Source organism: Pteropus vampyrus, unplaced genomic scaffold, assembly GCF_000151845.1.
Source record: "Pteropus vampyrus isolate Shadow unplaced genomic scaffold, Pvam_2.0 Scaffold225, whole genome shotgun sequence".
Taxonomy (NCBI): Eukaryota; Metazoa; Chordata; class Mammalia; order Chiroptera; family Pteropodidae; genus Pteropus; species Pteropus vampyrus.
Window position 1 is genome coordinate 813281 of NW_011889006.1, and position 16058 is coordinate 829338.

Here is a 16058-nt window from a genome sequence, read left to right on the forward strand (position 1 = left end):
CAGGATTCCTCGGAGTTTCGCCGGGTAGGCGGCTCGCTCTGCGTCCGGGAGGCCGGGCGGGGACAGGCGAGGGGCGCAGGGCGCCGGCGCACGTGGGTGCCGGGGGCGGGCTGCGCGGGGTGCGGAGGGGGGGCCGGGGTGTGGCTTCCCCGCCTACCGGGCGGGATTTGCATGTATGTGTGGCGGCCCCAGACTTCCTGCTCCTTCTACGCTGCAGGTACGCGCGGGCCGGTTAGGCGGGCGGGCGGGCTGCCGGCGCGCCAAGACGCGGGCACCCCCTCACCGCCGGCTCGCGGCGGCTGCGCGCCGCCTTCCGCTCCGGTGGCCGCTAGCCCTCCCCGGCCGCGCCGAGCGCTCTGCTTCGAGGTGGGGACGCGCCCCTCTTCGTCTCCCGGGTCATCTCCGTCCTCCGCATCGAGCCCAGCCGCGCGTCCCTAGGCGCCCCCACGGCCCCAGCTTCCCCGAGGGCCGCAGCTATGAGCGAGATGTCGAGCTTTCTTCACATCGGAGACATAGTCTCCCTGTACGCCGAGGGCTCGGTCAATGGCTTCATCAGCACTTTGGGGTGAGTGAGCCGAGTTCGAGGGGGTCGCGGGTGGGGAGGGGACGCCCTGGGCCCTGGTACCAGTTGCATGCGTCCTTTGGCCCGCCTCTGACAGAGGACCCGGACGTCCCCAGCTTCAAGGAGCAGGGGAACGACTCGCCTCTTGCTTTTAGAGAAAGGAAGTTAAATGTTTGCCCAGGTAGGAGTTGGTGCTTTGTCGGAGTTAGCAGGAGGCGCCCTCCTCTGCGAAGTCTCCACCCTCGCCTTCCCTCAGACTCGGCGGAGAGACTTCCTCGGCAGGTGGTCCCGGGGCGGGGGCAGGTGGGTTCCTGGGTCCTGATTTTGGGAAAGGCATCCGGGCTGGACGCGACCGGCTCTAGGGGTGGGGCAGAGCTGTTGGGGGTAGGCACGTTCAACCTGGAACCGGGAATCCTCTAGTTAGGGACCTGTCGCACCTTTGAGAGGTTGCACCTTTTCCTCGTAGCTCTCTCCTGCCCTGCCCCCTTTTGTAGGAGTGCCTTCTCAGCCCGCCCCTTCCAAGGTTCTCAGGTCCAGGCTGGCTGCCCCACTTTTCCCGGACTCCCCCTGTCAATTTCCTGCGCAGCTCATCTGGCGCCCGTGGGTCCCTGGTCCTAGAATCTCGGGAGCACTTTGCAAACATTAATTAATTCTGGTCGCCACCCCCCAGGGTCTGGGCCGGATAAGCAGGGAATCAATTCAAGTCCCTGGGGTGAGCCAGGCCTGAAGCAGGTATAAGGCAGGAGAGGAATTAGGCAGAGGGAATAGGTTCTCTTCAGAGGAGCAGTTGGCTGAGTTCCTGGGGGTGAGGATGCGGGGGTAGAGTGGTTTCTCCACCTTTCCAGCCATGCTCAAAGGCAGGACCTGTTGCCTTGATCCCATTTCCAGTCTGGGGACCTGTGTTAAGTTGTCTCATTCTCCCCAGCACACTCGGCTATCATTTAGGACAAACCTACCCTCTTCTGCTGACCCTACTCCTCTGAACAGCAGCCGGCCACCAGGTACCTCCTCTCTGGGGGCTTTGGAGGATGGCCCCAGCCCAGGGTTGGCTCTGGACCTGGCTTGTCTCATCCTAAGCTGGGAGGTGGGAGTCACCTGGCTCCCTGGGTGTCCTTCCAAGGTTGTTGGGAGTTTAGCTTTAGTCTGGTAGCAAAGGGAATCCAATAGGACTGTGGGGGTTGGAGGCCTGGCTCTGCTGGCGGGGAACTCCAAGAATTCCAGCACACCCTGCTCTTCTTATCTCAGCATCCTCCAGGCCTCGCTTATTTCTCTCCCGGACTGGGTCTGACTTCTCTTGTTTGGGTACCCTGAGGATGGGAGGAGGCACATCTTGGCTCCCCCTCCCCCCAGCGACGATCGGGGCCCTGGCTGCCCCTCTGGCCAGGGCTGTTGCTTAAGGCCAAGGCCTGCACATAGTAGGCAAACAGTAAACACCTCTGATAATACTGAGGGAAGGAGGAGAGAATGTGGAGGCCATGGGGGACATGGGGTGGATGGTGGAAACCCCTGTCCTAGTGTCTGAATAGCACTGAAGGCTGTGAAGTGACCATCTTCTCTGTTGTGTTGTGCTTTGGCTCAGGGCTGAGCACACAGTAGGTGTTTTCAAGCACCTGTGAGATCTAGCAGAATCAGGAGGAATATCTTCTGCCTTCTCTGCAGGTCTGGTCCCATCACAAAGGATACTCTGTTGCTTCTTAACATAGCTCCCTCCTGCCTTAGCCCTTCCTGCCCCAGGAAGCTGCTTCTTCCAGTCCACTTTGAACCTGGAGCAGGACCTGGTGACCTCTGAAAGGCCCCTCTACTCCAGTGTGCCGGTACCCTGGGCAAACACATCCTACCATTCCCGACTTTCCACTGATGGATGCCCACTCTCTCAGCCTGGCATTCTAGCACCAGCATGTGCTGGCCCTCAACTTAATTTTCTGGCTTTTTTCACCTCCCCCTCATATACCTCTACCCAGGTGCACCACACTGCTCTCAGTTCCTGGAACCTACTCCATGCTCACGATCTCTTTACTTTTGCTCCTGAGTTGCCCGCCCTTTAGCCCATCTCCACCTGGGTAAATCTGACCTACCCTCTAAGACCTGGTGCAAAGTGGCCTCTTGTGAGAGACCCAGCTCTGCCTCCCCCACCCCCGCTCCCCAGAATTAACCCTTTTCGCTCTGTGCTTTGCACTGCTTTGTACAAACTCCTCTCTGGTGTTAATTGTGTTGTTTTACAATTAGTTGGCGGCTTCTCTATAGGGCCACCTAATGCTGGGCACTTTGCCAGGATTAACTGATTAATTACACTATTCATCCACTCAGCATGTCCACAGGCATTGTGCTGGGCACTGGAGACTGGGTGGCGAATAAGGGAGCCGTGTGTCCTAACTTCTCAGAACTGAGAGTCAATGAAAGAATGTTCTAAGCCCTGTAAGTCATGCCTCGGTCCAGCTCCAGCGGCATCAACATCACCTAGAAGCTTGTTAGAAAAACAGAATCTCACACCCCTGCCTGTCCTGCTGAATCAGAACCTGCATGCTGATCCCCAGGGGATTTGGTGCCTCCAAGTGTGAGAAGCATTTCTCTAAGTGATTCTTCGCTCCTTCCTTGCCAGGATCTTTTTCACCAGGATCATTCTCAACTCTGGCCTCCTTTTACCTCTGCCCAGGTTGTTGGTGCCTAAGTCTGTGAACCCCAGAGGCTGATTTGACTGAGTTCTCAGGCTAGCCCAGTGCTTGGTGTCCAAGAGGTGCTCAGTAATGGCTGGATGAAATGAACTTGTTGGAGACCGGGGTGTTCTTGGAGGGTAGAGAGGCTGGCTTAGCCAGGAAGTGTGGTGGGGAGCAGTGGTGGAGGAGGGGGAGTCTAGGGCAGCTTTTGGGTTCAGGCCAGGCCCTGCAGGACCAAGTGGAGGAGGCCAATTAAAGCCGCCTGGATAATTAGAGCTCCGGGTGAGGGTTGTACATTAACTCTGGGTCAGGAGGATGGGAGGGGTCTGGGGAGTGGATGCTGGAGCAGGTCGAGACCTTGCCCGGGAAAGGAAAGCAGGCTCACGCCTGTTCTTGGCAGAAGAGTGTGGCTGGGGCCACTGTCTCACTTCTCACCGTAGATGGGAGGCAGCAGGTGCCAGGCTGGAGAAGCTGATGGGTCAGCAAAAAATTTAGGATTTAATGTGGCTCCAGGCCACTAGCTGTGGAGAACTTCCTCTGAATGTGCAGCGTGGGCCCCTTCCAGTCTCATACTCGGTCCCTTGAAGACCTCTTTTGCGTGCCCAAGAGGGGCGGCCCCCAGACCACAGCGGGTAAGGTGAGAAGTGCAGGCGAACTGCTCTTGAAGCTGAGCTCCCAACGTTTGTCACAGTGCCTCTGCCCACTCACGCCTGGGCCTTGGAGCACCATCTGGGGGCTCTCAGGGCCTCTAGACCTGTATTGCATGGGTGGGCTGGGCGATCACAGGGAGCAGAGTCATAAGCCCCTCCTTGAGGTTCCCCGTCCACCTTGCAGCCTGACCCACTTTCCTGGGAGGGTGGGCACTGGAGGTCAGGACCCAGAAAATGTGGAAGACAAGGTTCTTTGGAAAAGACAATAATGCTGGGAAAAAATAGAAGGCAGTAGGAAATGAGGAAGACCATGCATGAGTTGGATTGACTCCATAAAAGCCCTGGATGTGAGTCTACAGGAGCTGAGCAGGGCTGTTGAAGACAGGACAGTATGGCGATTACTGATTCATAGGGTTTCCAGGGGTTGGAGCTGATTCAATGGCATGTAACAACAATAAATGTGGATAATTAGGGGCATGACTCTCCTGCTTTGTCACTAACTCGCTGTGTGACTTTTGGCCGGCCCTGCTTTCTAAGGTGCTGTTTGCACCTGAGAATCCCCTGGGGGTATTTTTTAAAAATTCCAGCTCCCAAGTCCCAGGTCAGACCAACTGTATTAACATTCTTAGGGTGGGAGTCTGAGGTTTGAATTGTTTAAAAGCTTCCGGGTGATTTTAATGTTTACCTGGGGCTGGGACCCCTGATCTAAGGGTCCCCTAGGCTGACAGGCTGTGAGGAAGCCTACCTGTTGGGTCTACCTGCCCCTTGGTTCAGAGAGCCCATCTCTTAGCCTTTGTCAGACTTCATTAAGTCATTCAACAAACATTTATTGAGCGCCTACTTTATGTGGGGCACTGTTCTAGTCATTGGGGAATCAGTAGTAAGAGACAGAGTTCCAGCCTGTTCTAGTCTGCACAGTGGAGACTGGGAGAGATGGATGGTCTGTAAGAGCCCTTTCAGCCTGAAGTCTTAGAGACACAGGAGGCACCCCTCTTGTGCAGACCACATTCCCTTGGGGTAGATTTCACACGTGCCCTTGGCCGTCACTTAATTGTGATTTTACTGGAATGAGATGTTGGAATTACCACTGTCCTGAGCCCCAAGGGAGGGTCTTGGCCTCAACTGGGCCAATCCGTGCAACTCATTTTCTGAAAATACATATTTTTTTCTGATTAAAGTACAATATAGGCTTGATGGAGTAAACCTGAAAAACTCAAATAAAAATGATCTGTTATACCACTGTGACTTATATTCACATTCTGATGTGGACTTTTTAGCCTTTTTACCTACACAAATAAACATTTACGAAATGATATCAAACTACATAGGGCTTTGTATCCTGTCTTTTTTTGAGATATGATAAGCTGTCTTTCCCATGCCAGCACACCAATGTTAGGGCTGCATAGCATTCCACGGTATGATGTACCTGAATTTATTTAAGCAACTGTAGTATTGGGTATTTGGATTGTTTCTAATTTTTTGCCATTATAGACAATCGCACTGAACATTCTAGTCCATACCTACCTGAATACTTGTCCAGTTATCCTCTCAAGATAAAGTGGAATTCTGAGATCAAAGGGAAGGCACATCTTTTACCTCACAGGCTCTCTCTAATTCCGTGTATTTCTCTGGTGGTGGAGGCAGTGGAAACAGGGACCCTGTGCCCCAAGAGGTATGGTCTACTTTATGTGACAAGTTTGAGAGTGTTGCACTAGGGTGTATGGGGAGTAAGACCAGCGTCTGCCCTGGAGCTTGGGTGCGATAGCTGTCATGGGGCGGGGAAGTGGAGAGAGGGGCCTTGTGAGGACAGAATCAGCCCCTCGGTTCCACTGTGGGCCTCCAGGGACCCAGGCTGTATACAACTCCTTGGCCTAAAAAATCCTGCTATAGCCACTTGCTCACACTCTGCCCTGCCCTACATTCCAGACCCCATATCCCCTCCCTGGCTTGGCCCAGTGGGGCTGTGGGGTGGGTGAGGCCGTGGCTGGGGTTGGGGATGGGGTGATGTGCTGGATTTTAGGGTGGGGTCACACCAGCTCTCCGCTCTCAGTTTAGGGGGAGGTTTCTGGGTTTTACCCCTGAGCACTTGTCTAGAATCCCTGCGATCCAACCCCAGGCCTGCTCTCTCTACTTCACCACATGTGGGGCTGGGGGTTCCTCCCTAGAAGTGGGGCTGTGAGAGAGGAGGGAAGGAGCCTGGTGCGAGGGGAGGAGAACAGAGCCTAAATCTCCAGTAAGTTCATCACATGTGAGCCCTGAGCCCCCCCCCCCGAGTGTGTCACGCTGGTCGTGCCAGGAGTGGCAGTAGTACCCGACATTTGTACCTGCAGTGACAACCCTTGGCTTAATGAGGCTAAATGACTTGCCTGAGGTGATATAGCAAAGGGTCCTCAGATTGGAGTCTTCAGGGCCTTTTACACCAGGGACTATGGGGGCAGAAATGAGGCAGGGCCTTGACAGCAGTGAGCCCAGGGTATGAGCTGGGTGGGAACACATTGTAGAGGGTTTCCATGTGGGGAGACAGGCTGGAGGGACTCCTTGCAGGGGATCGAGTGGGGTAGTAGAATGATCACAGTGTTGTGTGAAGGTGTGTAAAAGTATTTTTTGGCTGGCAGGTGGGCAGAGCCAGGAGAGGCAGGGATTATAAATCTCAGCCTGGGGGCAGCTGCAGGTGCTCTGGGTGACACCTGTGCACATTTGGTTCACAAATTACTCAGCCAGCCAGCCAGCCAGCCATCACGCCATCACCCCCTTGCTCCAGTCTGCAGGGGAGCCATCCTCTCTAGGGTGAGTCTAGAAATGGATGATATAGGTCATGGGAGGGAAAATTAAGTCTGGATCTCAGAGATGCTGCTGCTGATGGCAATGGGTAGACTTTACAGAGCCTTTATATTTGGTAGCTGGGGCCTTTACCTGTCACTTTGGCCCCTCACCACCAGTCTGAGGCATGAATATAATTCAGGAAAAGTAGTAAGACCGTTTAGAACACCCATATGCCCATGTCTTAGATTTAATAATTGTACACATTTTGCCATATTTGCTGCATCTCTTTTTTGCTGAAGTAGTTTATGGTAAATTACATACATTGCATGTTTTCACCTCTAAATACTTCATTATACATCTCTAAGAAATAAGGATATATTCCTATGTATCCACAATACTGTTTTCACACCAATTAATAATTTGCCAATAGCACCCAATGCCCAATCCATAGTTAGATGTGCTCCACTGTCCTCAGTCTGTCTTTGACCACTGATTTCTTTAAGTTAGGATCTTGTCAAGGTCCACATGTGACACGGAATTCTTATGCCTCTTAAATCTCCTTTCATCTAAGATGGTGCCCTGCCCCCTCCTCTTTCTTTTCCACCGTGATACTGAGTTCCCGAGGCAGAGTGGTTGTTCTGCAGAGACTTCCTCACTTTCTGGATTTGCGAGGGCTGCTTTTGCTGCTGTTTCCCGGAGAGCTCTGTGGAGGCCCGGAGCTGGGCAGGGTGGGCTGCAGGGTCTGCCCTGCTGAGGCGCCTATAGCCTTAGCAGCTACGTCAGGTGGGACAGACTGTGAGTCCAGTTCCTGATTATGGAGACCAGGAGAGAAGCCTGGGCCTGGTAAGGTCAACATGTGAGGTAAGGGCTGGCTGGGTGGCCCCTGGTTGTACCCCTTCTCTGCCTCAGCTTTCCCTCTTGTCTCTCCTGCTCTCTGTCCCTCTTCTCCTTGGCCTAACAGATATGTCTTCTTGTTTTCCCAGCAGCCCTGTTGAGACCCCAGGACTTGTCAGAGCCCACCCAATCTTGAGAGTCAGAAATTCAGGCTTGGGGGTGAGGGGAGCCAGTGCCCTGAAGGCTTGCATGCCTCCCAGGGACCTTTACTTCTATTGGGCCAAGTTCAGCCCTTTTTGCTACCTGCATTCCTCACTGGTGAAACTCTTGGGGTTCTCTGAGTGGGTGGCTTACTGTCCTTTCTAGGCTTAAGCTCTGAAGGGATGAGGCATGTTTGTTTTGGAATTCCATACACTGTGTGGCCCCTTGGGTGGTACAGGGCAGATCCTCGGTAAAGAAAGATAGCAGAGGTTAAGTAAATAGATGTTTGTGCGGGGCTGCAACAGTGAATTTCTTTTCTCTGACGAGCCAGGGACCCTAGCCAGTGAACCTGGGATTTTCCACCAATATTCCTCTCCATCCCATGTTGTGGGTGTGACTTTGGGTATCTGGAGAAGGGGACTCCAAGGCCCCCCACTCACTCCCTGCCAGTCTCAGTGTTCTGACAGTGCCTGCATAGGGTGTGGCCTTCCTTGGCTCTGGCCTAGATTTGTGGGGTGACGGCCAGTGCCCTGGGCTGGGAGTCAGGAGACCTGGGGTCTGGAATGGCTGCTCCTCTAAGTTATTATGTGATTTGCACTGCTTAGTTTCCCCCTCCATGCCTCAGTTTCTGAGCTGGATTGGGGAGGTGCTGTCTAGGGTCCCTTGGACATTTGCCCAGTCTGTGATTCCTCCTCCAGTGGCTGTTCGGATGGGGGCCTGGCAGGTGCAGGCTTTGATTTAGGCTCCTCCAATAGTCACCCACCCCACTCCTAGCTGCCTCCTTCCTCCTCCTTATCTAATCTTTCTAGACAGCACTGACCCACCCCACTGCCTTTTCCATGGCTCTCACCTGGAACTCAAAGTCCACCCTCGGGAGAATGGGGCCATCCAGCTCCCTGCCTACATCTGCCTTCCTCTCTCTCTCAGACCAGGGTTTTGGGGTACAGACCCCGTGGGCATTTCAGAGACAGTGCCTTCCACACCTCTTGAGAGCACATCTGTCAATCAGCTTCTCAGAGGGTACCACAAGGCGGAGTGGGATGCAAGGGTGTAGGATATGGCTCCTGTCCTTAGGGCACTCAGCATGGTGGATAAGAGCTTCTTGAGGGCGGGGACCACATCTAGGGTATAATCCCCTCTGGGTAAGGTTTTGTTAAATGGATGAAGGCCTGGGTTGTATATGTGACCAGGGTGCCTTCTGCTCTGTGAACCTCACACTGAACTGTGGTAAGATTGGCATGAAGTATTGGATGTAGAAACGATTTATAAATTAGAACTTGTACCACATATTGAAGAGTCATTTCTTCTAATGTGATACAGACTGGGGTGCCATCTGCTTTTAGATGAGGGGCAATGCCTGTGGTGGGAGTGGGCGGGGAACTGGGCAACGACTTTGCGGGAGTTAAGCCCCGCCTTGAAGATGGCAGGACTGGATGGGGCTTCAGTGTGTGCTAAGTGTGGAGGTGGGACGGTGAGATCAGTGGGCTGGTGGAGAGTGGGAGTAGGTACTTCTTGAGCGGAAGCCGAGGCGCTCTGAGTAGGGGAGTGAAGCAACACGGTCACCTCCCCCTGGAGAGCTAGGCTCTGGTTACAGCGCTCCAGGTGTGTACCAGAAGCCGGACATCTGTGACGGGTTAGTTTAATAAACACAGATGCCCCAAGGGGGAGGGGCAGTGGCCTAGGACACAGGTGCCACCAGGTGGGGAGGGGTCCCCTAGGGCAGCTCTCCCTGGGCAGCTGAGCCCGGCAGGGGAAGAAAGCGCGGGTGAAGGCAGCAAGTCGCCCGCCCGGCCCCGGGGCACACTGGGCAGAGGCCCAGCTTCCTGGCTGCTGCTGGCAGTCGGAGGCAGGCGGAGGCGACAGCTGCACGTGGGGCGGCAAGTTTCGCTTGGTTGTTGGGGCGCGGGGCGGGGCCCTGCAGAGGGGGCGTCTGTGGTCTGCTGGGTTAGGGATGGGGAGAGCTGAGATAGAGGGCGGGTCTGGGAGCGGTTCCCTACCACCACACACCTGCTCCCTGGACCTGGGGCTGCCTGGAATGAAAGTCCTCGCCTCACTCTCCGAGGCTCCCCCTCTGTCAAAACTTACCCGTTTGGTGTCCTGGCAGAGGAGGCCTCACTCTGGCCTCAAATCTAGCTGCAGCCCATCTGATAAGGGGTTTCTTGCTTACTTGTTAATGGCTTTACACAACACCCCTCTTGTTCCTGTACACCCTCTCCTGTCTGATGACACCTTCATGGAATGCCCCAGTCCTAATGAGTGTGTAGCGAGGAATGGAGGAGAGGCTTTGCTGGGCGAGCTTGGGGACATTTGGGACTCTCTACACATGCTGCACAAGGCCGCCTTCTTTGTCTTCGGGCTAGGTGGGGTGCTGCCCTAAGCACCAAATGGGAAACAAAAAGATGAGGAGCGCAAGGTGCTCCTTCTAGAGGTTCTTGGAGAGGGATACAGAACCTGCAGCGCAGAGTTCCCAGGCGATGTTGATTCTGCTCGTTGGAGGCCCACAGGGATGTGGAGTGTCAGATCTGGGAGAACCCTTGAAAGTCCCATCTATTGACCTTATTTTCTTGATATCTTCCCTGTCTTTCTTATCCTCTCACATGGCTTGCTTCTCTGTTCTGGTCCCTCATACAGACCATTCCTGTCCCTTCTGGGATGTTTTCCTTCCCAACCTTGCTTGAAATTCTCATGCTGAAGAACATGCTTCTCTCTTGCCCAATCCTTCCCCTTCTCTAAGCGGCTTCTTCTCTCTAGGCCCCTGGGCACTGCGGAGGGGCTGAGTTGGAGACTTTAGGGCTTCAGAAGCTGTTCCAGAGTGCGTGGGGACAGATGGACATTCACATAATGGCCCGGTGGATTTGTACTAGGGGGATTAGGAAAAGCTTGGCAGGCACCTGAATTTGCATGTCTTTTTCCTGCACATGCGACCCAGACAAGGTGTTCTCATGAGGCATGCGAGAGTTAGAGTGAGGATGGGTTTCTTCTCTGATAGAGAGTCTCTGAGGAAGGGCCTTCACAAAGCCTTGTGCACTGGTTAAGATAGGGGATGTGGGGCACCGCCCCAGCCTCTCCTGAGCTGTACCAACTTCTACATTGCCCTGTGGCTGTCCAGCACCCCTGGCTGTGCTGGTTCTGAGGCCTTGGCAATGCTCTCTCCCCTCCCCCACCAAAACATCCATTCTGGGTCCCCTCCCTTCAGGACTTTGCTAATCTGATTCACTAATGTCTTATAGGAAACTCTATGAATTATTCAAGGCTCTGCATAGCTCCTGCCTCTTTCACACCTTCTGTGATTGGCCAAGCTCTGACCTCTCCCTTCCCTGAGTTTGGAGGAAATCCACAGCTGGTACCACCAGTCGGCGCCAGTGCATATTCTTCATATCATTAACTCTTTTGAATATGTGACTTGTCTTCCCAATGAGATTTTAACCTCCCTGAGGCAGAGACCGTATCTTTTGCTTCTTACGTACTTCCCTTAGCAGCTAGTAACATGAATGAATTCACTCAATATGTATTTCTGTGTGCCTGCTCTGAGCCAGGCAGTGGTCTAGTTGCTGGAGATACTGCAGAGAGCAAAAAAGACACATCTTTGTCCTCATGGATCTTCCATCCCCTGAGGTTGGGGAGACAGTAATCAAAATAAATAAGTAAAATGTACAGCAGACTGTGGAGAACAGTGAGGCAGGGGGGTGGTGGAGGAGTGTGGGAAAGGGCAGTTTACAGTTTTAAAAAGATTGGGGAGGGAGGGTATTTAGGGGAATAGATCATTTGAACCAAGATGTGAAGGAGGTGAGGGAGGGAGCCAGAAGGGTATCTAGGGGCAGAAGAGTTTCAGGCCGAGGGAAGAGGCAGTACCAGACGTCTCGGAAGGGGCCTGGAGGAGGGCTGTGATTGAAGTAGAGTAGGCCAGGGGGCAGGGGTTTGGAGATGAGGTCAGAGAGGTGAGGGTTGGATCATGTGGGGTCTTTCAGGCCATTCTCAGTTCTTGGCTTTTACTCTGAGATGAGTAGTTCTAGAGTTCTGAGCAGAGCACTGCCCTGATTGGACTTACCTGCTGCTGTGTGGGGAATAGGCTGTAGGGGGAGCAAGGGGAGTCATCAGGAGACCAAGGAGGAGGCAGTTACTGAAATCCAGGTGAGGGCCGGTGGAGGCCTGGACTGGGTGGTGGTGACAGTGATGAGAAGAGGTTGTATTCCCCATATATGTTGAAGACAGAGCCCATAGGGTTTCCCGACAGAGTAGGTGTGAGGGGTGAGTGGAAGAGAGGAGCCAAGGATTGGTCCAAGGTTTCTGGCCAAGCAATTGGAAGGATGGAGTTGCCAACAACTGAGATGAGGAGGACTTCGAGAGGAGCACATTTAGGGGGAAGACGAGGAGCTCAGTTTTGAACTACTGAGTTTGAGATGCCTGTGGACATTCAAGTGGAGATGTGGAGTAGGCAGTGAGATTTATAAGTCTGGAGTTTGGGGGAAGAGAAGTGGCAGAGGGGGGTGTAGGAGTCATCAGTGAGTGTGTAAGTGGTGCTTTGAACTCAAGAATGTGGCCGAAATGACCTAGGACATGAGTGCAGATGGAGAAGGGGAGAGGACCAAGGACTGAGCCAATGCTGGAGGCCGGGGAGAGGAAAGGAGACCAAGGAGGGTGTCCTTGAAGAGCAGGCTGCCTTCCCGCCTCCCGCACAGCACCCGCTTGATGCTGCACAGCCTAGCTTCAAAGCCCAGCTCTGCCGCTTGCTGGCCGTGTGTCCCTGGACAGGTTGTTTAACCTCTCTATACTCTGTTTCCTCTGCCTGTAAAATGCAAATAATAACAAAGTAGATTTAGAAAATAAAAAAACAACTTAGGAACACATTAGAAACAAAATCTTGCTTGCTATTATTATTATGGACTACATTGTAAACTGCCGATGATGCCAAAGGGAAAAACACAGGGTCTTGTCTTTAAGGAACTTACAGTGTAAACATGAGAAGTAGTTGCAGGGGAAAGAGACATGGCGGCAGGAGAGGCCAGGACCAGGTGCTGTGGAAACATGGGAGAGGGAGGCCCACAGGGAAGGAGGGTACTGGCCAAGGAAGGCTTTACCAAGTAGAAGAGAGGGGCTGAGGGTGGAAGAATGAAGTGGGTCTGGGGCTTGGAGGGGAGCTAGGGTGGGCTGGGCATAAAGGGCATTGCAGGTTGTCAGGACCACCTCTGTAGAGATGAGAGCTCCAGGTACTGTGGGATCAACTGGAGGTTTAGCAGGACCGGGACAAGGAAGTTGTGAGGCTAGCTAGGGAGTGGATGGAGGTCAGATCCAAAAGGATTCGTTAGCCAACCCAAGGAGGGGAGGAGCAGAAGAAGGGTTTAGAATTAGCTCTGTGATTTCAGCAAACTATTTAGCTTTCAAACCCAGTTTTCTCCTCTATAAAATGGTGCTAAGGACTAGCCTCTTGTGAGGATGTCGGTGAGAATTCAGAAGTTGTGAAGTGTTGCGATAGAGTTGGCCTCTGAAATGGTGGGTTATCATCATTACTTTTCTAGAGGCTGGGGTGGCATTGAAGACATTTAAATGTAGGAATGAATGCATGAGTGAGTAGGTGGATGGGCGAGTGGATAGGTGGGTGGGTGTTAATTCCAAGGTCCCTGGAGCTCTTGTCTCTACAGAGATGGTCCTGGCAACCTGCAATGCTCTTCATGCCCAGCCCACCCTGGCTCCCCTCCAAGCCCCAGACCCCCATTCATTCCTCCAGAGATTCAGGATTAACCCTAGCCATGACTGTAAAGGGGGAATTTCAGGCCCAAGGATGGCCAAAGAGGAGGGTATGAAATGGGGCCTGACTGAGGTTGGGAAGGCGCAAGGTTTATTGTCCTGACTTTGAGACCCAAAGACTTGTCCCCTCAGTTTGGTGTCTCATAAGCTTCTCTCATCTGTCCATCTGTCTCTGGTCTCTCTTTGCCTCTGTTTCTTATCCTGTTTATCTTTCTGACTCAATTTATCTTTTCCATCTCTGTCTCTCCCTCCCTTGCTCTAACTCTCCCTTGCTCTTTGTTTTTCTTCCTATTTCTCTTGGTTTCTTTCTCTCTCCCTCCTCCATCACACACTGCCCTTTCAGGTTTGGACAGCAGGATCTCAGGGTTATGATAGGAGTTTGCATCCTCAGTGTTTGACGGCCCAGAATGGCAGCAGAACCCCATAGGACAACTGTACTGCCAGCCAGGGGGTCGGAGTGAGCTGGGTTTGTCTCTGTGATTTTTCCTGGGGACTACCATCCCACCCCAAGAGATCCTGTCTTTTAACCATTGTGCCTGGAAAGGGAGTGACTTGATGGTGAGAGGTTTGTCAGTGATGGAGAGGTTTCTTTGGAGGCCTCCCTGGTACCCTGGGACCCCCTGCCCTGAGGGAGGGGTACTGTGGGGAGATATGTCTCTTCTCTCCCACTGACCGAGCTCCTTGTCCCCCAGGCTGGTGGATGACCGCTGTGTGGTGGAACCCGCAGCTGGGGACCTGGACAACCCCCCTAAGAAGTTCCGAGGTAAGACCTCCACTCCCAGTGCAAACTTCCCTCCCGGGCTGCTGAGTCTTGGGCATGGGACTGAACTCATTCAGCCCCATTCAGCCCCACTGAGCTGGGTCAGACGAGGCTGCCTGCAGCCCTCACGCTGCTGTCTGTGGATCCCCCGTTGGCTTGCAGTGTCGCCATTTTCTTACAACTTCTTCCCTTAATTTTCCGGGGGCCACGCCCAGTTCTCAGGAGCACACCCACTTCTGGCTGGGGGCCAGTTCTCCCCCAAACTCTCCATCAGCCACAAGGCTTTCTTTGTCTGTGTGATTGGGCGTTTTCCGAGGGAACAGGAGGAAAAGAGAATTTCCTCAGGCGTTAGGAGGCCCAGGGTGAGAGCCCCTCTCTGTGCCACGGTCTCATCTGTGTGGTGAGGGAATTGGACGTGATAATCTCCAGGTCCTTTCTCCTGACCCGGGTTGTGTCCTCAGCCCCGGGTGGTGTGGATGACTTCTGCTCCAGGGTGCTTGTGGAACCCAGACCTGGCTCAGCTAAGTAACCCTGGGCAGGTTCCTTCCCTCTTGGGGCCTCTGTGTCCTCTGTGGTCAGTGGGCTGCTCTGTCCCACAGGCACAGGGCCCTTGGGAGAATTAAACGACATCTTGCCGTCACTGTACCCAGCCAGGGTAAGGTGTTATTGTGATTAGCTGTGTGGCTGAGACAGTCAGACAGACGGGTCCTGGGCGTGGTGGGCAGGGTGGGAACAGGCAGGAACACGCCGGGCCACTGCCGCCTCTTCTGGCCACATGGCTGCTCCTCTGGAGAGAGATTACCTGGAATTGTCCTCCAGAGGGATGCTGGGAGGGGAGCAGGATTTAAGATAATCCTGTGGCATCTTTGGCTGTCATCTGATGTGGGCCTTGCCCATCCATTGCGATGTGGAGAAGATGGGGGGAGTTCCTCCCAGCCCGCAGAGCGGCCCCATGTCTGCTGTTCTGCTCCTGCTTCCATCAAGGGCCTCTGAGTGGGGGCTTTGCTGGGGGTTTTAAGGGACATGCCTGGATATGTGGGAACTGTCTCTGGCACTGGACATACACCATCTGGCCCCACTGCCTCTCTCACCTCACTCTTTCCCCTCGGCTCCTCTCTTATTCCTTCCAGTTGCACCAGCCTCCCTGCTGTTCCTCCTGTGTGTCAGCCACATCCCCACCTTTGCACTTGTTTTGTCTGCCTGCAAGGTTCTTACCCAAACAGCCACATGGCTTGTGCTCTCAGTGGCTTCAGGTCTCATATCCTCAGAGGCATTCTCTGACCACCCAATATAAAATTTCCCCTCCCTGCAAATCTCCCTTCCTGACTTACCAGAAGTATTTTAATTGTTTGTTTATTATCTGTCTCCCCTGCTAGAATGTCAGCTCCGCCAAGGCAGAGATTTCTCTCTGTTTTATTCATTGTTTTATCTACAGCGTCTGCCACATAGTGGGCGCCCAGTACGCATGGAGGAGTGACCGCATGCACCAACCCCCTCTTCAGGCTGCCTCCTGCCCCTGCTGCCTATCTCGGGCCTGGCTGCTCTGGCTCCTGTTGACGTGACCCACCAGAGTCACCTAGTTGAGCCCAGCCTTAAAGGCGCTGGGCCCGGGTTCTGGGAGTTTCAGGGTGCTGGTGCAGGCCTTCTGTTTGGAGGTATAGCTTTGACCACGTCCGCTTCTGGGTTCTGAAGGTTATGAGTGGTAGGAAAGGGGGATTGGGGCTCACCTGCAGCCAGAAATAGGAGAGCTTTATAGTTGCTCATGGAAGGGGCAGATTTGCACTCTAGCTGAGGGATTTAGGTAAATTCTTGGGAAGAACTTAGTAAGGGAGAGAGTGCTGAGGGTCCTGAGGGTGGGCTGTGCCAGGGCAGAGAGGGAACTGAGGCTG

The 16058-nt window shown here is 53.7% G+C and overlaps 1 protein-coding gene across 1 annotated transcript in view; it reads left to right on the plus strand.

The window, feature by feature from the left end:
* The first annotated feature begins 202 nt into the window (after nt 1–202).
* The window catches only part of ITPR3 (inositol 1,4,5-trisphosphate receptor type 3), a 64764-nt gene continuing 48908 nt past the window's right edge, over nt 203–16058 (plus strand). The window contains exons 1-2 of the mRNA XM_023538499.1: nt 203–565; nt 14102–14172. Coding sequence (XP_023394267.1) covers nt 477–565; nt 14102–14172 — 160 coding nt within the window. The 5' untranslated portion in view covers nt 203–476. The remainder of the gene's footprint in view (nt 566–14101; nt 14173–16058) is intronic.